At 35.7% G+C, this 23,483-nt stretch overlaps 2 protein-coding genes and 1 non-coding gene across 3 annotated transcripts; 1 reads left to right on the top strand and 2 right to left on the bottom strand.

Moving 5' to 3' along the window:
- Window positions 1-207: 207 nt before the first annotated feature.
- LOC141696684 (cytochrome b561 domain-containing protein At4g18260-like) lies at window positions 208-2,904 on the top strand. Its single transcript, XM_074500796.1, has 4 exons — window positions 208-670; window positions 832-993; window positions 1,793-1,941; window positions 2,399-2,904. The coding sequence occupies exons 1-4, from the start codon at window positions 557-559 to the stop codon at window positions 2,745-2,747; spliced, it is 774 nt and encodes a 257-aa protein (XP_074356897.1). The 5' UTR covers window positions 208-556; the 3' UTR covers window positions 2,748-2,904.
- Window positions 2,905-7,269: 4,365 nt separating this feature from the next.
- On the bottom strand, window positions 7,270-8,982 carry LOC141695423 (uncharacterized). Its single transcript, XM_074499670.1, has 2 exons — window positions 8,927-8,982; window positions 7,270-8,002 (listed from the first exon to the last, which is right to left on the bottom strand). The coding sequence occupies exons 1-2, from the start codon at window positions 8,980-8,982 to the stop codon at window positions 7,270-7,272; spliced, it is 789 nt and encodes a 262-aa protein (XP_074355771.1).
- Window positions 8,983-13,780: 4,798 nt separating this feature from the next.
- Window positions 13,781-13,887, bottom strand: LOC141699292 (small nucleolar RNA R71). Its single transcript, XR_012565765.1, has one exon. It is a non-coding gene; the product is annotated as a small nucleolar RNA R71 (small nucleolar RNA).
- Between the last annotated feature and the right edge of the window lie 9,596 nt (window positions 13,888-23,483).

Genomic DNA, 23,483 nt, shown 5'->3' with positions numbered 1-23,483 from the left:
TACTTGCACATACTGATACTGGAATGCACAGATAAGTTGGTATAACAGAGTGTTATTACAAGTTTAGCAACTTTTTCAAAAATACAATACATCCACAATTTATATTCTGACTTTTTATATGCTCCAATATATCAAAAAAAACATGTTACACTGACCCTACCTGGTTGAAAACTAAACTAAATACTCTTCTAACTTTTTCTATTTTCCTCCTTCCCATGGATTACTTATTGTCCACCAAAGTTATCAACTTTGGTTTCTTTCAACAGACAGAAGATTATGCTGTTTGCCTATTAGTATTGAGAAACAGGCAAACTTCAACCTTCTAGATTCATATCCAGCAGAGATGATATACAAATATACAAACCTGTAACACAAATTAGGAAAATATAGAAAAGATACACATTTTAAGGCTACACAGACTTCACATAGTTTCTTCATATCTGTGTTTTACTTGGCTTCTAGTTATAAGATTGCTTTGCTAGTGCATCAAATCCTCAATTGGAAGCATCAGCCTCATACTGAATATTTTAAAATTTCTATACCCAAAGATTTTACAATGACACAAGTGAAGAAGGTGGTGCATCTGGCCATTCTCATAACTTCGGTTGTTCTTACTCTTCCATCATTTACGAGGGCAAATGATCAAGAACATGTCAAATCGACTGATAAGGTAATTCCTTTGTTCACAAACTGCCGACAGAAGAAATTGAAGTTCTGGTTCTTTCTAAAATTTAAAAACTTTATTTCTCATGCATTTTGCATGTAGCTAACCTCAGCAGGAGAGAATTAAGTTTCTGATAAAGTAACTGATTTTGATTGCAATATTTTCAGTTGAGTTCTCAGATGTTATTTGACATTCAAGTCCATGGATTACTTCTTTGGTCATCAATGGGTTTCTTGATGCCTGTAGCAATACTTGCTATCAGAATGTCAAATAGAGAAGCATCCGGAAGAAAATCCAAATTTCTGTTCTACATGCATGCAACTCTTCAGGCAAGTTCCAAGTGTTATTTTTGGTTATGCTAATTAATTTCTCGATTTACTTGATCATCTTTTATCTGAATACAGGAATGTATAATTGTTTTTTAGGCGTAACCAACCTTTATCTAGTCAATACTCACCACCACAAAGAAAAATGATAAATCGGAGTCACAGAAAGTGGGCAACAAAAGATACTCTTAACCTTTAATGATGGTCAAATATAAAGTTAAAGTGGATGGTACCCTACTTGCAAATGATTGTTTATTTATATATAGCCCATAGTTTTGATAAAGGGATATATCATGCTATGAACTTTATCTCCGCGAATATTATGATTACTTGAAGATTAAGAAAAGATAATAACAAACATTTTCTTTTTCGCACCGAAATACTCCCTCCGTCCACTGACATATTTACATTACTATTCGACACGCATTTCGAGATTTTTATAAAATATAGTTTTATAATATTTTTTCAAATGTTTTTTGAATAAAAGTTTAAACATAAAATTTTTATTCAAATTTTTTTAAAAAAAAAAAAATTATGAAACTATATTTTAAACAAATATTTAAAAGCGTGTCAAAAAAGTAATGTAAACAATTTAGGGGACGGTGGGAGTACTAGTTTGCTATCGGCCGGAATTAAGCAACACATGATGCAATGTGTACATTCTTAAACACGTCACATGCGATCATACAGATATGCAGTGATGGATACCTGTGTTGTGTGCCATCATTGATGAATTGCATTAACATAATTAGTAGTTTTGTTGTTAAGGAAATATATTAATTAATTTTTATGAATTGTGCAGATACTTTCGGTATTTGTTGTAACAGCGGGAGCAGTGTTGTCAATAAGAAAGTTTGAGAACACTTTCAACAATACTCACCAGAAGATGGGATTAGGCCTTTATGGTGTCATATGGTTGCAAGCCTTGACTGGATTTTTCCGCCCACAAAGGTGAGAGTGTCCTATCAGAGCAGCTCCAATACTCCCCAACTCATGCCTTAGGAGTTAGGACTAATAAAATGGCAAATGGGTTGACAAAATTGATAAATTTATATTGAACGAACACTGAAAAACAAGGCATGGCCACCGAAGAGACCACGACCACTTCTACTAATTTCATCACTTTTTAGTATTGTAATGTATGACTTTGACAATTCATCTCTACAAATATAATATAATATAAATATAGAGGACCCAATAAATGTAATAAGTGGGCAGAAAGCCTTGTAGGTGCTTGCCCACTTCATCTCTCCTGCCATGTTTTGCCACCTGAATGACAGAATTGTTTCAAAAGCAAAAAAATGACCCCACAGCATTGCAGCCGCTATTAATGAATCGAGTCTCAGATATCAAGGAAGATAAAATCTTTACATAAGAGAAAACTGAAGTTTCTGTTTCTTGTTTACAGGGGAAATAAGGGAAGGAGTGTTTGGTATTTGGTGCATTGGATCCTTGGGACTACGGTATCGCTACTGGGAATTGTAAATATTTACACAGGCTTACAAGCCTACCACAAGAAAAGTTCGAAAAGTATAAGGTTATGGACAACAATTTTCACTGCTGAGGTGTTCTTCATTGCCTTCCTTTACTTATTTCAAGACAAATGGAACTACATCAAAAAGCAAGGAGTAATTTTAGGTGATGCACCAATCCAACCAACTGACCAAGAGATGAATGCGATTCCCGTACCCATAGAGGAGAAGAAAATTAGCTTTAGCAGAGGTACCTTGAGAAAACTAATGTTATATTCTCAATGACTCAGATTTTGCTAACAGAAGCTCATGTTTCTAATGTAGAAGCTCATGTTTCTAATGTTTATTGGTGTAAAATTACAGTTTTACTGTTTGTAGATATTAACTTATATCTCATATGACTGGTGTTTGGTAATAAAAAATTTTGGATCTTGGATTCTATAACTTGAGCTGGATTTTACGAATACTTGAGGTCTGAGGATTTAACTCCAGGAGAGATATAGATAGAAAATATAATGATTACATGCGTCAGTATTAAATTTTTTTAATAAGGTACACTCGGACGGATTTTCGGTGTTTACCGTCCCAGGTTCTAAGTGTTAGACTATATTGAATAAAAATTCACTTTGTTTTTATTAGGTTGATTTTGTAACTTATAAAAATGAATTTGTAATTCCTTAATAATGACACAATATTAATTATTCATTATTGTAGCTCATTATGTCATAAGTTACAATTTGATTTTATTTATAAGTTACATAATCTTATTCTTGTTGAGAGGAGACTTGAACTTCTTGGTTTTGATAAAGACAAAATATCCCTCAATCATTTTTATATCTCTTTCATATTACACTTAGAGCTTGAGGTTCTATTTTTGTGAGATAGAAAGTTGTGTTCATTCAGTTCGTAGAAGGTGGATCTTTTTGTAATTAAGATCGCCTTTGTTCGTTATATCCTGGGAGACATAAGCCACAACACCTTCAAGCACCACGAGGAAGGGGTTTATCTGTTTTAAGGAGAGCGTGGTTTCATGTGACTCGAACATTTTCGGTAATTTCGTTCTTGTAATCTCTATTTTAGATATACACATAGTTGATAATCCCTACAATCTTAAAACAAATAACTTAATTTTTATAAATTAGTTTAATGGATAAATTAATTTATTTGAATTTTTTGGGAGTATGATATTTGTTGTGTCTCTTGCCTACATGTTTGGTTCGATATTTTAATGAAAGAGTTCTAGTTTACCATGATTTTGTTTTGTCGAGAATCATAATTTATGGTGGAAGGTTTCATTCTCCCTATGCATGTTTGTTTAAGTATGTGCTAGATCATGAATTATAATATAGATGTGTATGTTGGAGTTTGAGATTCGGGGTGCTATTTTTTTCGTTTGACGTATATTTCATTTTGTTGATCTTATGAATTTGGTTGATATTTTATGTTGTGTGATGTCTTTGTCATGTTCATGTGCGTCTTTTTTCTCAAAAAAAATAAGATTAGATGACATGTTTAAATATTAGTATACACTTGCTTTTCAATATGGTGCTATGTACGTGACTAGATTTGTTTTGTTACTAGTCAAAGTTTTTTTTTGCATGCATATCAACGTCTCATGAGAAAATAAATAAATAAAGGGCCTTCATATCTCAATGTTAGATTGACTCGGTTTGTGGTAATGTTTATATGTGTTGGGTGTGTTAATAAGCCTAATAAAATTTGCAAACATTATTGTCAAGATTTGTTTTAGGTGATAATTAGAATAGTTAGCACATTAGTATACTATTTGGTTGGCTTGTTTTGTTTAATTAATGCTATTTGTTTAAATTATTGTAGTCATGTGTGTGATTGCCATCTTTAGGCTTTATATAATGTTAGAATTATACAGAGCAATTCTGTATATACGTACGTGATTAGGAAAAATAGTCAACCAAATTATGTTATGTTCATAAATTTGGTATTTATTTTGTTCACATGCTAATATAATAAGTTTAATTTTTGTCTCTCATTAATATTTTGGGAGGTAAATATTTTGATATATTAAATTGTTTATTTAAGAGCCTTAATTGATGTGTTTGTAACGTTTGGTAACTATGCATGTGCACAAGTTGTTATACGATAATGTGGTGAGAGGATTCACCATTTTTGGGAGGCTTAGTCTGCTTTTAATTATTGCTTTTAGTTGATTAATTAATTAATCACTTGTTCTAAATAATATGTGAAATATTCGGGAAAAAAAAACTTCATTAGACTTGGTACTTAAAAAGTACAGGTTTGAGGTCGGCACAAAATAATAATTTTTCTGGTTCGATTTGTTCTTCCGGTTAAATTTTTTTTTTTGTGTTGGTGTCAGTATACTACAGCAGTGACACATGAGCTTATTATGGTAGTCTAAGAGATACCTAATAAAGCAATATTGATATCAATTTTGTATGCTGAAAAATGAATTCAACATGTGCTTAATTAACCCTAACGCATCATGTGATCGAGAATCACCGAATGTGGGTTATTTAATATTATATTTCTTATGTGCATTTGAGATGTGATAGAGTTCGGAGCCAGCTTGTCTGGTGAAGGGCCTAAGACTAATGAGGCAGTGCCTAATACGGTGACCCTTGTGGTGCCAAATACAGCTGTGTTGGTAATCGCTCATGCGGAAAAAACAGGGAAATTCAGTCAGTGGGCTGAATTTCAGGAGGTGGAAAAAAATTATTGTTCTACCTGACCACCTTGAACCTTATAAGGTTCTTAATCGAGGATGCACCTAAACTGAAAGAAGATGAGAATGATGTTCAACTTATTAGTGTAGTCCAAACGGGGAACACTCGAAATTCTTATGAGTGTGGGGGTGCCTTGTAAAGATTCTTGTACCAGAACCAAACAAGGTAAAATTTAATCCAAAGACAATGGATTATAATTTTATTGGGTATGTGTCTGACAATATGTCATATAAGTTTCTTGTGCACAAGTTAAAAATCCCCGACATACACAAGAATATATTAATGGTGTCGAGAAATATTTCAATTTTTTGAATATATATTTCCTCAAAAAAATTAAAGGAAGGTCTAGTTCGTCGAATCAGACAGGTGAGAAAAGACTCAGATTTGGTGAAAGATGCGTGAGTCTAAATGGACACCAAAATCAATGACTTCAAAAATTATGGTTAAGTTGCTAATTGGAGGACACTCAAATTAAGTGAATAGATCAAAATGAATTGCCAATTTGAGGACGCTCAAATTTGGTAAATTGATGAATTGATATTTCTAATTTTTGGGACGCTGAAAATTAGTAATTTCAATTATGAATTGGGGCATTGATGTTTGGTAGAGTATGTAGTTCTTTTGAAATCGTACAAAATCGAACATAATGATAAATAATGGAAAATTGGACTTTTGGAAAAGACTTGTATGGAATGTCGAGGCATATTTGTTGTTGACTTAATTGCATAATAAAAATACTTCAACTAGAGTTATCATTATTGACCATATCAGGTCAATTATAACACTACAGATCCGCTAACCAAAGGGCTAACAAGAGAGTTAGTTGAAAATCATCGAAATGAATGAGACTAAAGCCCATGTGAAAAGCCGTTACAAAGAAAACCCAACCTTGTTGACTGGAGATCCCAAGATCTTGGTTCAATGGGAAAACCTAACTATAAAGACTTAGTGAGATCACTATGGGGGTTTACTTCCGGGTTCATTCATATGATGAAAATAGTGATAAAATACGAAAAAGTCTAAGCTATGCTTTTAATGATCCTTATGTGTCGATAAGTCGAACAAATAATACATTGGTATTATCTAAGAGATCAGCTATGTGAGTGAAGTGAGGTCGCTTCAAGAAAGAATTGTGGGGGCTAATTCCTGGTAAAACTCAAAGAACCAGGTTAAAGATCAAGACCAAAATGAGCTTAACAGTGAGAACTGAACAAATATAGGAAAGACTCAGGTGGGGAATATATCATCATTTCACAATACAGAACGACAGTTCAAGGTCAACGCCACTACTGAAATTCTAGAAATATAAATATGTTCTTCCAAGGGAAGGTTCAAGGGGTAACACCTACATATCCTATGCTGGTTTCTACCATGACTTTCTATCTTCGTGTCAAAGTGTCATTTTGCAAAGTCAATTTTATTCATGTGGGGGATTGTTGGACTATTTTGAATAAAAATTCACTTTGTTTTTATTGAGTTGATTTTGTAACTTATAAAAATGAATTTGTAACTCCTTAATAATGACATAATATTAATTATTCATTATTATAGCTCAATATGTCATAAGTTATAATTTGATTTTATTTATAAGTTACATAATCTTATTCTTGTTGAGAGGGGACTTGAACTTCTTGGTTTTGATAAAGACAAAATATCTCTCAATCATTTTTATATCTCTTTCATATTACTCTTAGAGCTCGAGGTTCTATTTTTGTGAGATAGAAAGTCGTGTTCATTCATTTCGTAGAAGGTGGATCTTTTTGTGCTTAAGGTCGCCTTTGTTCGTTGTATCCTGGGCAGGGCCGGCCCTATCGGGATTCAAAAATGGTGCCCCATATTCATAACCAAAAAATTACAATAAGATATATTCATTGTATAAAAGAAAACTTACTTGAATCTAAAGTAGCAAGTGAATATACTGAATTTCTTGTACGCTAAATATCCAAGTTTTTAACCTCCTGCAATAATCTCTTGCAAGCCACTGATGTAGTATCGTGAATATAGAACAGTCATCATTACCAGTACACAACAATGTCAAAATAAAGTTATAAAAATGAGTTTACCTTTATTGATTTTGAAACTTTTTTCTAGGCTTTTGAGATCTCTATGATTTTGCTATAATCTAGAGAACTTGTCAGCTCACTTTCAATAGACAATAAAGCCAATCCATTAAGTCTATCTTGAGACATCGAAGAGCGTAGATAAGATTTGATCAGTTTCAATCTAGAAAATGTCCTTTCCGCCTCTACCACTGTAACAGGAATGGCCACAACGATTCTATAAGCTATCCAAGCATTTGGATAATTTATTTGTCTTGAACTAGAACTTAAATAATTAAGCACATCTATTGCCTTTGTTATCTCATCGGGTATTACCATTCGAAGCACTAGTAACTCATTAACAAACTCTGCATCAACAATATCATATCGCATATCATGTCTAAAAAATCCCTCAAGCTTCATGCAACAAGATTTTAACCCCTCATCATCACCAGATAAATGCTTCTTCAGGTTAAATAAAAACCCAAATTTTTCCTTATAATCTTGAAACTGTTTAAACCGTTCTTTGAGTTGAAAAGCACCTTGATCAACAATATACAAGAAATAATACCTTCTGAATTTTTGTTCAGCACTCAAGTTCTGATCATCATCAGTTGCAGTAACCCCAAGATCATCAAAATGAACAAGCCTACAAATTTTTTGCTTTTCAGGAAACACAGGCTCCACATCCAACTCCAAAGCTAACTCTTTTGCCTCCTTCTTACAAGAGTCATAACCAGTTTCTCTAAACTCATTAAAGAAATTTATAAGTTCTTCCAATCTTGACAATGCAATATCAATATCAATCCATACAAGCGCTCATATTTACTAGATGACCATTACTGCTTTTATGAGATCTTAACTTAGCAGCAAGATTGTGCCAATCATCAATTATTCTCTAATTATTCACATCAAATCCTTAAATTGAAAAATAATAATAAACAAATAGTAAATTACAATATTATTAAAAAAAGTAATTATAATAGAAATCTTTAAACCATACCTGTGTTATAATTGCTGAATTGCAAAACACAGATGATCCGATCTTCACGATGAGTCGATGACTTCCAGTGTTTTGATAATTGATATTTAGAATGAACAGAGAACAATCTGTATTCTGTATTTTATTCGGTAGCTAAGCAAAGGGAAGGAGAGGGTTTTGTACTTTTGTTATATGACTTAATCTGGCCATCTGGGGTAATGGGTATAGACGCGCATAGTCCAAAAACTCAATTTCTCCAAACCTTTCACATTTTTACTTTGTTTTGTTTATTAAATAAATTTATTAATTATATTTTTAAAGTAAATTAAAGTAAATTATAATTTAATTTTAAAATAAAGTTATCACAAAGATAATAATATATTTTAAAATTTTAATATGTCCCCCAATCACATATATATTAATGTATTCTAATTAAAATTTGTATTTTAAAATATAAAAAATAAAAAAAAATAAATAATATAAAAAATAAATACACCTATATACATATGTTATTGAAATATTTTGGTGCCCCTATGCGCGGTGGTGCCCTAGGCGGCCGCCTTGGTCGCCTTACCTAAGGGCCGACCTGATCCTGGGAGACAGAAACCACAACACCTTCAAGCACCACGATGAAGGGGCTTATCAGTTTTAAAAAGAGCGTATTTTTACGTGACTCGAACATTTTTGGTAATTTCGTTCTTGTAATCTCTATTTTAGATATACTTATAGCTGATAATCCCTACACTAAGAGCACCCCAATACTCGGGACCTCTTTTCATTATTAATGGGCTCCATTTAATGCCACATACAAAAATGGATTTTGAAAAGAAAAGGCCATGATCATTCAATGCAACGGGCCAATTGTTTGTTTATAAAATAATAAAACTTAACCGAAAAAGAAACAAAATGAAAAGAACCAAAAAAATTTGATTAAAAAATATTAAACAATTAACAAAAGATGCGTAGGACACTGCCTACTGTGGTGGCCTTTACCACCTATGGCAGAACTCATCCAATGTAAAATGGTTGAGAAAGTATATGGTCAAATCATTTTGAGTGAGCCGAGGGGTGGATGCTCTAAGTTGGATTTCAAGTAAATGCTATGATGTAAGCATTGAAATGTACTAGCCTCTCTCAGCCACCTGATTGTCAAAAATAATGAATTAATAAGATATTTAACAAATAATCTTTTAAAAAAGATTGTCAAAAATATGTTTGTATTATATTTTGGATCTAAATAACAAAACATAAAAGATTTTTTTTAAGATTTAGTAATATATAAAATTATATCATGTGCAATAAATGATTACTTTTAATATGCATTATTTTTATATCTTTACATTTATATATTCATTTTTGTTATGAATATTTTAAATTATAATAGAATTTTAAAATAATCGTACCGGTTAAAATCAGTTTTAAAATTTTATAGATGTATTTAAATTAGATTAAAATTATAAAATAGTTAAACCCGTTACGATAAATTTTAATCAAGTAAAAGTTTATATTATATTTTATATTCATGTTAAAAATAAAATTCTACCCTAGAGTGGGTGAATATGTGTTATGGCTAAGTAATACTGATTTTAATTTGTTACCGAATATTAATCAACAAGTAAATAACATAGAGAGATTTAGCCAGGTTCGACCCCTATGTCTAACGTTCTACATCCTGGTCCCTTACCAACTTGGTAAGAGAATATATTATTAATCGCTGAAATGATACGATTACAAGATTCAATAATATATCTCCCTTTATCCCTTGTTCCTCATAGCAGCTTGCTGATAACACCTGTTTCTTTGAGTAATTTGTCATCTAAGACCTATATCAAACCTGTATAGCCTTCCCTAGCAATCTAATTCGTCGGACTCTTGTTATCCAAACTCTACTAATCAGCAACAAATGTTTATACCTTGAACAATGCAAGTTTAAATGAAAATTACAACCAAAATAAAGAATTTTTGAATATATATATATACTTGAGTAAATTAGAGCTGAAAATATGAATATTCAATGAATACAAAGTTGTATTTTTTCAGATGGTATGGTGCATACTTCGTGGATCAGCCTAAAAAGAAACTATACCTAAGTGTATGTATAGATTAGGTTATATTTCGAATAATTAACAGAACTTTTGATCTTGACCAAGTCTCACGGTTAGTTTATTTTAATTTAAATTTTAAGATAATTCAAAACACGTTTAAACTAAAGATAAGATAGATTTAAAACCATTTAAAAACATCTATCTTTAGTTTAAATTTAATATCAATCTTTAAGTAAGTTGTTTGGATAAAAATCTTTGTAAACACCTTACTAGAAAATAGGAAATAGTTTGTATAAAAGAGTTTGAATATCCGAGGAGCTCAAATCTACTAGAAATTCACAAGTAACAGTTATCCTGAATAAATTTCATGCGTTAACCGACAGTTAGCTGATAGACCTGTCAAAATAATATTAGCTTGCTGATAGATCAATTCTATCATAGTATTTGACTTATGCAAAATAATGTTAGTAACAACTATAGATACATTATAATCAGCTCGCTATTAAGATAACAAAATAAGCTATGACCTTGCTAACAGTGTGTTCATAAATATCATAAGAATATCAATCTCCCCCTTTTTGATGATTACACAACCTTAGGAAAGTATATGATACTTCCCCTAAATCATATAGAACCTATTCTGAACGTATATATTAAGCAATAAATAAATACACAAATAATGACTTAATATAAAAATATAATAGATTAAAAAAACAAAATCCAAACATCCATGTCAAACCCCATAAATACTTATGGTGAACTAAATCACCAAATTCTCAAATAAACAAACTTTAACAAATAGTTCAAACTAACAAAGAACATAAGTTCCAACCATCATATCAGTACTTAAACAAAACAAATATAATCCCTTTCCTAAATTACTCCCCTATTGATCATTAAAGAGAAGTAAAATTTAGGCATTGTCTTCAAGATCCTCATCCTTATCCTTGTCCTCACTGTTCTCCTTGTTGAACTCTTCATTCTTGGTGGTAGTAGAATTAGTATGAAAGTGCATGCCATACTAATCTGCAGCAGCAACCAAGATGTTGTCCACTGATCTTCTTGTTGGAGTATAGCACTCAAAGGATCAAATGGTCCAGATGGAGTAGCAGTACCCCACAGTACATCCTTAAGTATCTTCTTATCAACAACAATCCTATCCAACCTCTCCAGAATTCTCTGTCTTCTAGACTTGATATCGGCCATAAACTCATTGAACTTAGTTGACAAGTCTGCATCAATTTGAACAACAGTAGGCCACACAGGGATAAGGGAGGGCTTAGGGACTTCAACAACCACAAGGGAGCCGTCGGCTTCAACCTTTAACCCACTCTTTGAAAATCATCTTACATCTAAAAACTCCTTAGCAGAAATTGTCTCAATGTCAGAAACCTCCACATTACACCACTTAAACACCTTGGTGTTGAGTGACATTTATGACACTTTATAATGCTCTATTAAGCTTTGAATTGATGTGTTTATACTCAAGTAGTTAAGTATTTTAACGTGTTTTCTAGTGTTTTTGCATTTCAGGCATTATCTAGGTAATCAGGTAAATTAGCATTATTTTGGTGCTAATATGGTGTCAAGGTGGTGTTGAAATAAAAGCTCGTGGAAAGTCAACTCGAAGCAGCAAAGAAAATCAGAAATCTGAAGTTTTTTCCAAAGGTACGGCGCGCCCGCGCTGGTCAAGCGCGCGACCGTGCCAGGATGTCAAAAAGGCAGCGCGCCCGCGCTCTGATAGCGCGCGACCGTGCCGGTGTGAATTCAAAGAATCCTGATTCTATTATAATTACAATTGGAGGACTTCTGGATTGTATCGGGCTGCTATATATATTCAATTAAAGGACATTTTCAAAAGAGAGACGTACAAGAGCGTAAGGAGAGCCGTAAGATGATCATTTTAGCACGGATTCAACAAAGTCGAAGAATATCTTGTTTTTACTTGTGAATCTTTGTTCTCAGTTGTAATTTGGATGTTAGTTTTCTTACTTGTGAACCTTACTCTTGTTTCATACTTGGTTTTGTTATTTAAGTATAAAGACTACGTTTATTATACCATGCTTTCATCAGAACCCACGTTGATGATGAGTTTGATTATGAGCTAATCGTTATTGTGGGGTTCTAACGGATTTATTATGGATTTATTTAGTTAATTTATTTCGATGCCTTAGTGTGTGGTGATTGTATGATAACAAAATATTGGTTGTGCTTATCCGTCTTATGACCGTCGCGAACTTATAAGATAGCGTGTTAATCTTTAATGAAGCGACAGCGAATTTAAGGATTTATAACTTGCCATGCTAGCATAGGTTCATGTGTTATTGTTATGCATGATTCGTAGGTAATTTTAACCATCTTACTTGCCCTATATAATCAAGATAGATAATTTGTGTTTAAACCGTTATGTTGTCAAATTCTATAGACATATAGGGTCTCAATATAATTGGTGTCTATTCAGCTTCTATCTCTTTTGTGGATGTCTGATAGTATGTTATTCGTGTAACGAAAGTTAGCGTTTAGCAGTTCCGTGTTATCTGATTAGTGTCATCACCATTACATGTTAAGGTTAAGGACAATAAGGCTATTGAATGAAGTATTTAATGAAGTTAGAATCCCATGTTTGTCATATATATTAATTCAATCATTCTTATTCCCTTAATTATAAATGTTAGTTTAATTCTTAGGTATATACAACCTCAATTTGTTATCGTCTTAGCATTGAATAATAACCATACATTGTTGCTTAAGTGCATACATTAATTAGCTAACCAATCCAGTCTCTATGGGAACGAATCTGATTGATATCTTATACTACTTGTGAACGCGTATACTTGCGTGTATTTTAGCGCGTGTTTAGCGACTAACAAGTTTTTGGCGCCGCTGCCGGGGACTACAATGTTAATTTTTAGTTTATGTATTTTCCATCAGTGGTCGTTAAAGTTCATTGATTCAGACATTGTTACTTATCTGTTTCCTTGTCTTATATCAGGTACTCTAGGGAGGGTGTATGTATACGCGTTCGCGTACTCATAAGAGAACTCTGGATAAAGCCGAGGAAGAAGTTGTGGTGGTTCAAAAGGAAGTTTTTGAAGAAGAAAAGAAGGTAGAAGAAGAAGAGAAAGTCGAAGAACTAGTTTTAGTAGTGATGGGAGATCAAGCAGAAAATCCTAAGGCTTTGATGGACTATACTCAGCCTAAGATCAATGACATTCAGTCAAGCATCATCAAGACAGCCATCAGGGCTAACACTTTTGAGATCAAGTCAAGCACGATTCAGATGATACATAACTAGGTTCAGTTTGGGGGTTCTCCTACTGAAGACCCCAGCATGCACATCAGGGATTTCATCTGCGACACTTTCAAGTTCGATGATGTGACTGAAGATGCTATCAAGCTGCGACTTTTCCCATTCTCTCTGAGGGACAAGGCTAAGAGCTAGTTACATTCTCTACCAACAGGGTCTATCACCACTTGGGAATATCTTGCTCAAAAGTTTCTCACTAAATTCTTCCCTATGACGAAGATTGCTGCAAACAGGAATGCTCTTACTCAGTTTGCTCAGCAAACTGGAGAATCTCTGTGTGAGGCTTGGGATCGATATAAGGAGATGCTAAGGAAGTGCCCACACCATGGCATGCCTAATTGGATGATTATTAACTGTTTCTACAATGTATTGGGTGCTACTTCAAGACCTATGCTCGATGTAGCATCAGGAGGAGCCTTGTGGGCTAAAAGCTACGATGAAGCTTATGAATTAATTGAACTGATGGCTGCTAATGAATACCAGAATCCTTCCCAAATATTGACTCAGGGAAAAGTAGCAGGAATTCTGGAGTTGGATACAGCAACTGCTATAGATGCCCAACTTAAGGCTTTGATGATGAAGGTGGACACTTTGGCTAATCATGGGGTTAATCAAATCGTGAGTGTCTGTGAGCTTTGTGCTGGTGCTAATGAGACTGATCAGCGTGCAGTTTCTAGTGAATCAGCTCAGTTCATAAGCAACTTTCAGCATTTGCAGCAACCTGTGCCAGCCACTTATCATCCCACCAATCGCAATCATCCTAATTTCAGTGGGAGCAATGCTCAGAATGCGGTTCAACAGCCTTATCAGCAGTATCCAGCTAAGTAGTACAACCTTCCTGGTTTTCAGCAACCGCAATATGCACCAAGACAGCAACTTCGGCTGCAACAAGCTAATGAAAAATCTGAATTAGAGGAGTTGAAGCTTATGTGCAAGAGTCAAGTTATTTCTATCAAGACAATGGAAAATCAATTTGGGCAAATTGCCAATGCCTTGCTAAATCATTAGCCTGGTATACTACCTAGTGACCCAGAAGTTCCAGGAAGGAAAGAAGCTAAGGAGCAGGTTAAGACAATTACTTTGAGGCCTGGAAAGGTTGCAAATCCTGAACAAACTCAAGTGTTGACTAAAGAAGCTGTGGCTGAGAAGAAAGTAGAGCAGCAGGAAGTAGAAGTGGAACCAAGGAAGACTACTGTTGAGCACACTCCTCCTGAGGGTAATACAAGGGAGAAACAGATCTATCCTACACCGCCTTTTCCTAAGCAGCTGCAGAAGAAAAAAATGGACAAACAATTTGAGAAGTTTCTGGAGGTGTTCAAGAAACTTCATATCAATATACCTTTCACTGAGGCTCTTGAGCAGATGCCTAGTTACGCATATTTTATGAAAGGGATTCTCTCTCGGAAAGTGAAGCTAGATGATTTAGAGACAGTCGCTCTCACATAGGAATGCAGTGCTGTGCTGCAACAGAAGTTGCCTCCGAAGCTTAAAGATCCAGGAAGCTTCACTATTCCATGTACTATTTGAAATGTGTCTTTTGACAGATGCTTATGTGACTTGGGAGCTAGCATCAATCTGATGCCTTTGTCAATCTTCAAGCAGTTGGACTTACCTGATCCAAAACCAACTTATATGACTTTGCAATTGGCCGACCGTTCTATTACATATCCGTGAGGTATTGTGGATGATGTCTTGGTCAAGGTTGATAAACTCATCTTCCCTGCTGATTTTGTCATTCTGGATTTTGAGGAGGATAAAAAGATTCCCATAATCTTGGGAAGACCTTTCTTGGCGATTGGCCGAACCTTGATAGATGTGTAGAAGGGTGAGCTCACAATGCGAGTGCTGGATCAGGATGTAACTTTTAATGTGTTCAATGCTATAAAATTTCCTACAGAGATGAGGAGTGCTTAAAGGCGGAGTTGGTTTTTTATATGGTTACTTCAGAACTTGATCAATTGCTAAGGTCCGATGCCTTAAAAAAAGCCTTATTGGGAAATTCAGATAGTGAAGATGACGAAGCTGAAGAACAATTACAATATTTGAATGCTTCTCCCTGGAAGAGGAAGATTGATATGCCTTTTGAATCTCTTAGAATGGAGGAATTGAACAAAGCTCCTAAATGCCTCAAGCCATCTATTGAGGAAGCTCCCACTCTTGAGCTTAAGCCTCTACCTGAGCATTTAAGGTATGCGTTTTTAGGTGATGCTTCTACTTTGCCTATTATTATTGCATCTGACCTTTCAGGTAGTGACGAGGAAAAGCTCCTAAGGCTTTTAAGAGAGTCCAAATCGGCAATTGGTTGGACTATAACAGATATCAAGGGAATCAGCCCTTCTTATTGCATGCATAAAATTCTGCTAGAGGAAGGTAGCAAGCCTACGATTGAGCAGCAAAGAAGACTTAATCTGATTATGAAGGAAGTAGTGAAGAAAGAAATTCTTAAGTGACTAGATGCATGGATTATCTATCCTATTTCTGACAGTTCATGGGTAAGCCCGGTTCAATGTGTGTCAAAGAAAGGTTGAATTACTGTGGTAGTAAATGAGAAGAATGAGCTTATTACTACAAGAACAGTCATGGGGTGGAGAGTTTGCATGGACTTCATGAAGCTAAACAAGGCCACTCGGAATGATCACTTCCTTTTGCCCTTCATTGACCAGATGCTTGATAGATTGGCTGGTCATGAGTACTACTATCTTCTTGATGGCTATTCGGGTTATAATCAGATTTGTATTGCTCCAGAAGATCAGGAGAAGACTACCTTCACTTGTCCATTTGGTACTTTCGCCTTCAGACAAGTTTCTTTTGGTCTGTGTAGTGCACCGACCATATTTCAGAGATGTATGTGGAGGTGTTCATGAACGACTTCTCTGTATTTGGTGATTCTTTTGATGAATGCTTGCAAAATCTTGGACACGTTCTCAAGAGGTGTGTTGAGACCAATCTGGTTCTCAATTGGGAGAAATGTCACTTTATGGTGCGACAGGGCATTAATCTCGGGCACAAGGTTTCTAGTAAGGGTCTTGAGGTGGACAAAGCCAAGGTGGGGGTCATTAAGAATCTTCCTCCACCTATTTCTGTTAAACGAATTCACAGTTTTCTCGGCCATGCGGGTTTCTATAGGCGTTTCATCAAAGACTTCTCTAAGATTTCGAAGCCATTATGCAGTCTGCTAGAGAAAGATGTTTCTTTCAAGTTTGATGACGAGTGCCTTGCAGCTTTTGAAACATTGAAGAAGAGTTTAATCACGGCACCTGTCATAACTGCACCTAATTGAAATGAACCTTTTGAGATGATTTGCGATGCAAGTGACTATGCAGTTGGAGCAGTTCTTGGGCAGAGGAAGAACAACATATTTCATATGGTCTACTACGCTAGAAAGATCCTAAATGGTTCTCAACTGAATTATACTACTACGGAGAAAGAACTTTTGGCTATTATCTATGGTTTTGAGAAAATTCGATCTTATCTACTTGGGATAAGTGACAGTTTTCACTGATCATGCTGCAATTCGTTATCTCGTCTCCAAGAAGGACTCAAAGCCTAGATTGATTAGATGGGTTCTTTTGCTTCAAGAATTTGAACTAGAGATCAAGGACATAAAGGGGACTAAAAATCAAGCCGCTGATCATCTCTCGCATTTAGAGAACCCTAATGCTACTTCATTGGATAAGATATTGATAAATGAGTCTTTTCCCGACGAGCAGCTGTTTGGAGTGCAAGAAGAAGAACCGTGGTTTGCAGACATTATGAACTACCTTGTGAGTAATATCATGCCTCCCGACTTATCTTATGCTCAAAGGAAGAAGTTTCTACATGAAGTGAAGTGGTATGTGGGATGAACCGTTTCTTTTTCGACAAGGAGCTGACCAAATTATCAGGAGATATATTCCCTGCAATGAAACGGGGGGGGGGGGATCTTGCGAGATTGCCACTGAACGGCTTATGAAGGACAATATGGTGGTAAAATGACAGCAACTCATATTCTGCAAGCAGGTTTCTATTGGCCAACCTTATTTAAAGATGCTCACCAATTCATTTTTAAATGTGATCGATGTCAACGTGTGGGTAATATGTCTAAGAGGGATGAGATGCCTCTTAATGTGCTTCTCGAGGTTGAGGTCTTCGATGTTTGGGGAATTGATTTCATGGGGCCATTTATCTCATCTTGTAACAATCAGTACATCTTGTTAGCGGTTGATTATGTGTCGAAATGGGTTGAAGTTAAGGTGTTGCCAACGAACGATGCGAAAGTGGTGCATAATTTTCTTCATAAGCAGATATTCACAAGATTTGGAACTCCATGAGTCATAATCAGTGATTAGGGGTCGCATTTCTGTAATCGTAAGTTCACTACTATGATGCAAAGGTATAATGTGAATCATCGCATTGCTACGGCTTATCATCCTCAAATGAATGGTCAAGCCAAGGTATCCAACAGGGAGATCAAGCATATTTTAAATAAAGTTGTGTGTCCATCGAGAAAGGATTGGTCTTTGAAGCTTGATGAAGCTGTTTGGGCATATCGAACAGCATACAAGACTCCGCTAGGGATGTCACCGTATCAGTTGGTTTATGGTAAGGGGTGTCATTTGCCGGTGGAGCTGGAGCATAAAGCATATTGGGCTTTGAAGAAATTAAATCTGGATTTGGATGTAGCTGGAAAGAAGAGGATGCTTCAATTGAATGAGCTCGACGAATTTTGACTTCAAACTTATGAAAATAACAAAATGTATAAGGAGAAAGTCAAGAGGTGGCACGACCGGGGTCTAGTGCTGAAATCATTTGTGTCGGGGCAACAAGTTCTTTTGTTCAACTCTCGTCTCCGTCTTTTTCCTGGAAAGTTGAAGTCAAGATGGTCAGGGCCGTTTATTGTCAAAACTGTATTTCCACATGGAGCGTGGAAATTTTTGTGAATGATCTGGGCCAAGCATTCAGGTAAATGGTCAAAGGTTATAACATTATTATAGTGACACGGCAACCCGCGAGGTGGTTAATGCCGTTTTATTTTCCATTTGATCTCGAGTTATACATCAAGCTAACGACGTAAAGCAAGTGCTTCTTGGGAGATAACCCAAGTTTGTTTTACATTAGTAGGTAGAGGAAATAAGAAGAAAAGAGAAAATCACAAAAAAAATCAAAAAATGAAAAAAATTTAGGACTGACTACAGAACCCTGGCGCGATCGCGCTGTCCTAGCACGCGGCTGCGCTGAAAAACAGAAACACGGCCCGTCAGCGCTGTTCTAGCACGCAGCCGTGCCGGTTTGGCAGAAGTAGCGCGTGCCCGCTTTGTCCTAGCGTGCGGCCGCGCCGAGGTCCCGATTCAGAAAACATAAAAGGCAGTTTTAAGGGGGGAAATCGGGATTTTTGCTACAAAATCAATTCCCAACCGAATTTTACTCCCCCACATCCCAAATTTCCCTCTCCAAATCAAACCCATTACTCCTATTACTCCCATAATCAAATCCTACTTCTATTCCATATATAATTCTCTTTTCACGACCTATATATACATACACCTCATACACAAACTTCTTCACCACTTCACAAATTCTCAAACACAAATTCTCTCTCAAACACAACTCTTATTCTCTCTACTCAATTCCAATGGCACCCAAAAGACAAAGAACAGAAGTAAGCAGCAGCACCACCGATTCTTCAAGTGTGGGTGGTGTAAGTCTGAGGTTCTCTACTCCCGAGGCTGAAGCGGAGTATACGAGGCTTTTCTCGAAGCCGATCATTAAGGAGCGAGGTTTTCTACCATCAAGGAAAGATGGTAAGTTATTGGAGATGATTCTGGAGATGGGATGAGTTACTTTTCACGAGGCACCCGCTGCTATACCCATTAGTGTTGTTTGCGAGTTCTATGTGAATGCGAAGGCTGAGAAGAATGGCTTCATGGTGGTTCTAGGGAGAACTGTGGCGTACAGTGCAGAGGCTATTAGAATGGTGATTGAGCAACCCGCGAGGAAGCCCGGGCAAGAAACGTGGAATGATAAGACTCTAGAGGACTTTGATCTGGATCTTATTGTTGATATGCTGTGCCAGCCCGACACTCACAGGAAGATCAAGAGGGGTACTACCGAGTATTCTACGTTCCCGGCTTCCAGCATGAACAGGTTTGCCCGTGCATGGAACGCGTTTATTTGTGGTAACATCATACCATCTTCACATGTGCATGAGATTACTGTGGAGCGTGCACGGCTGTTATGGGGCATTCTTCAGGGCGATTATGTGGATTTGGGGATGGTGATTTATCAGGGTATCCTGAAGTTCTTGAGGGGGAGTACCACGGGGTCTATTCCATATGCGTCTGTTACGACGAAGCTGTGTGTGGCAGTTGGTGTTCATTGGCCTGCACATGAGCTGTTGCAGATCCCGAGTGCTCCTATTGACAGCACTACTTTGGCTATGATGCAAGAATGGGATGTAGGCAAGCCCGATCTGAAAGGGCTTGGTTATACTTTTGACCACCTACCTGGTGGGAAGCCAGCTGGGGCCACTTAGGCGAGCAAGACTGCATGGAGATATCAGCTAGGAGATGAGGCAGGGCCATCGCAGTAGGCACATGAGGAGGAGGAAGGAGCTGATGTGGGAGCTGGCATGAGCATGACGCAGTACAGGCATCTCGCTAGGAGGATGGATGCGATGCATTACATCCATAGTAGGTTTGCACGTGATATCACCCAGGCATTGGGGACAGCTTTTCGAGCCACCGGTGCTGACATCTAGTGGCCAGTTTTTGGTGAGGATTCCATGTATCCGCCTCCTGACACTCCACCCATTGAGGGTGATGATTCTGATTCGCAGTAGGTATGCCTGATTCCTTACTATTATATTCACTGAGGACAGTGAATATTTTAAGTTTGGGGGTAGTAGTTGAAGAAATATATTTGTGTGAGTCACATTTAGTTTGCATATTTATGATAGTTTAGTGCATATAGTTTGCATATTTTGCCATATAATAGTTTTTTTATTATTTTTGATAGTTTTTATGTTAGTTTGTTCATATAGTTCATGTATTTGTATAATAACATGATCCCTTAGATGATTTTTCCGATTAATCTGTGATATTGATGCTAGTGTAGTGATGTCTATTTAGTGATGTCAGTCTTATTGAATTAATTTGCATGTTAGAGACAATTGTATTTCACTAAGTCTTATAGGTTGCTTAAGTTCTAGATCATGATCATGGTTTATTTGTTTGTCGAGGTTTAATCGCTTGTTTATATTTAAAATTTAGAATATTCTCTTAATAATAAAATAACATGAATTTTTAGAAATTGGAGAAAAATTAGATTTCATTGCTAGTTGTGTGGCTAGGTGTCAAATGGCTAGTAGCCGGCTCATATTTATATGAGTAGTCTAGGGTTGAGCGAGATGGAGCGAAACACACTCGTTGAGAAATTTATAAAAAGAAAAGAGGAAAAAGAAGAAAAAAAGAAAAAAAACTTAGAAAAAAGAAAAAAGAAAAAGAAAATGTGTTATGTATAATTGATCACAAGTGGGCTCTTTAGTACTCGAGTTATTAAGTTCTTAGGGGACTTTATGCCTAGTGACCTAAGGCTTTTATAGTCTGGGGGGATCTGCTAACCTAATGCTCGCTACATGGGTACTATTGTATAAGTCTTTTATGGACCTCACTCATTGCATGATCAAATAAACATATGTGTGTTGTTTTGTTTAAATAAAAGTATGAATCCGTATAAAACTCCAATATAAAAATTGAAGTGTTATAAGTTATTTTGAGTCTAGATTTTTATTTTATTTATAACCTTGCGATTTCCTTGTTGAGTAGTGAGTCATGATTATTGATCTAGTCACGATAGTATATCTATAAGCAATTGCACACACGCATGTCTCAAGTTTATAAGTTGATTTGTATGATTTGATTGATCTTTATGCGAGTAACTGCATTTGTTGAGATGTTGCTCGTTGATTGGTTTAGTTATTCTATTGGAATCGTTGCATTCATAATAGTTGCATTCATGCATTTTTGTTTCTTGTTATTTGAGTCAGTTTATATTTGAGGACAAGCATCGATTCAAGTTTGGGGGTATGTTGAGTGGCATTTATGACACTTTATAATGTTATATTAAGCTTTGAATTGATGCATTTGTACTGAAGTTGTTAAGTTTTTTAACATGTTTTCTAGTGTTTTTGCATTTCAGGCATTATCTAGGTAATCAGGTGACTTGGCATTGTTTTGGTGCTAATTTGGTGTCAAGGTGGTGTTGGAATAAAATCTTGTGGAAAGTCGACTCGAAGCAGAAAAGAAAATCAAAAATCTGAAGTTTTTTCCAGAGGTACGGTGCGCCCGCGCTGGTCAAGCGCGCGACCGTGCCAGGATGTCAGAAAGGCAGCGCTCCCGCGCTGTGATAGCGCGCTACCGCGCCGGTGCGAATTCAAAGAATCATGATTCTATTATTATTAAAATTGGAGGACTTCTGGATTGCATGGGGCTGCTATATATATTCAATTAAAGGACATTTTCAAGAGAGAGACGTACCAAAGCGCAAGAAGAGCCGTAAGAAGACCTTTTTAGCACGGATTCAACGAAGTCGAAGAAGATTTTGTTTTTACTTGTGAATCTTTGTTCTAAGTTGTAATTTGGATTCTAGTTTTCTTACTTGTGAACCTTACTCTTATTTCGTACTTGGTTTTGTTATTAAAGTATAAAGACTACGTTTATTATACCATGCTTTTATTGGAACCCACGTTGATGATGAGTCCGATTATGGGCTAATCGTTATCGTGGGCTCTAATGGATTTATTTATGGATTTATTTAGTTAATTTGTTTTGATGCCATAATGTGTGGTGATTATATAATAACCTAGTATAGGTTGTGCTTATTCGTCTTATGAGCATTGCGAACTTATAAGATAGCGTGTTAATCTTTAATGAAGTGACAATAAATATAATTATTTAGAACTTGCCATGCTAGCATAGGTTCATGTGTTATTGTTATGCATGATTCGTAGGTAATTTTAACCATCTTACTTGCCCTATGTAATCAAGATAGATAACTTGTGCTTAAACTGTTATGTTGTCAACTTCTATAGACATATAGGGTCTCAATATAATTGGTGTCTATTCAGCTTCTATCTCTTTTGTGGATGTCTGATAGTATGTTATTCGCACAAGGAAAGTTGGCGTTTAGCAGTTCCGTGTTATCTGATTAGTGGCATCACCATTACATGCTAAGGTTAAGGACAATAAGGCTATTGAATGAAGTATTTAATGATTTTAGAATCCCATGTTTGTCATATATATTAATTCAATCATTCTTATTCCCTTAGTTATAATTGTTAGTTTAATTCTTAGTTATAAACAACCTCAATTTGTTATTGTCTTAACATTGAATAATAACCATACATTGTTGCTTAAGTGCATACATTAATTAGTTAACCAAGCCAGTCTCTGTGGGAATGAATCTGATTTATATCTTATACTACTTGCGAACGCGTATACTTGTGTGTATTTTAGCGCGTGTTTAGCGACTAATACTTGGTCAACAGTAGACCATTATGTAATCCAGTAGTTGGTTCCCTATCGAAAACTTGAATCATTTTCTTCAAAATCAATTCACTTATAAGCTAAAAGCATACTCACAATAAGCACATCTTGTGCAACAAAGTTTGACCTAGTACCCAACCTAGGAAAAATATTTTTCATACAAACTCTGAACAAAAAGTGAGCCATTGACACCACTTGAGCAATAGTAGGAGCAAAATACTCAGAAAAATCAACATTACCAGTAATCAACTTAATCTTATCTAAAGCAGTAAAACCTTCAATATCTTTAGGTCCTCTCTTATTATAAATGTAAACATTAGATGGACTCACAATATCTAACATACTACTTAAAACACCAGCATTAAGATTAATTCTGACCCCATTAAAAATGATATATACCGATCTTT

This window comes from Apium graveolens, chromosome 11 (assembly GCF_009905375.1).
Source record: "Apium graveolens cultivar Ventura chromosome 11, ASM990537v1, whole genome shotgun sequence".
Lineage (NCBI taxonomy): Eukaryota > Viridiplantae > Streptophyta > Magnoliopsida > Apiales > Apiaceae > Apium > Apium graveolens.
The sequence above is the reverse complement of the archived record's forward strand: the minus strand, read 5'-3'. Positions and strand labels throughout refer to the sequence as shown.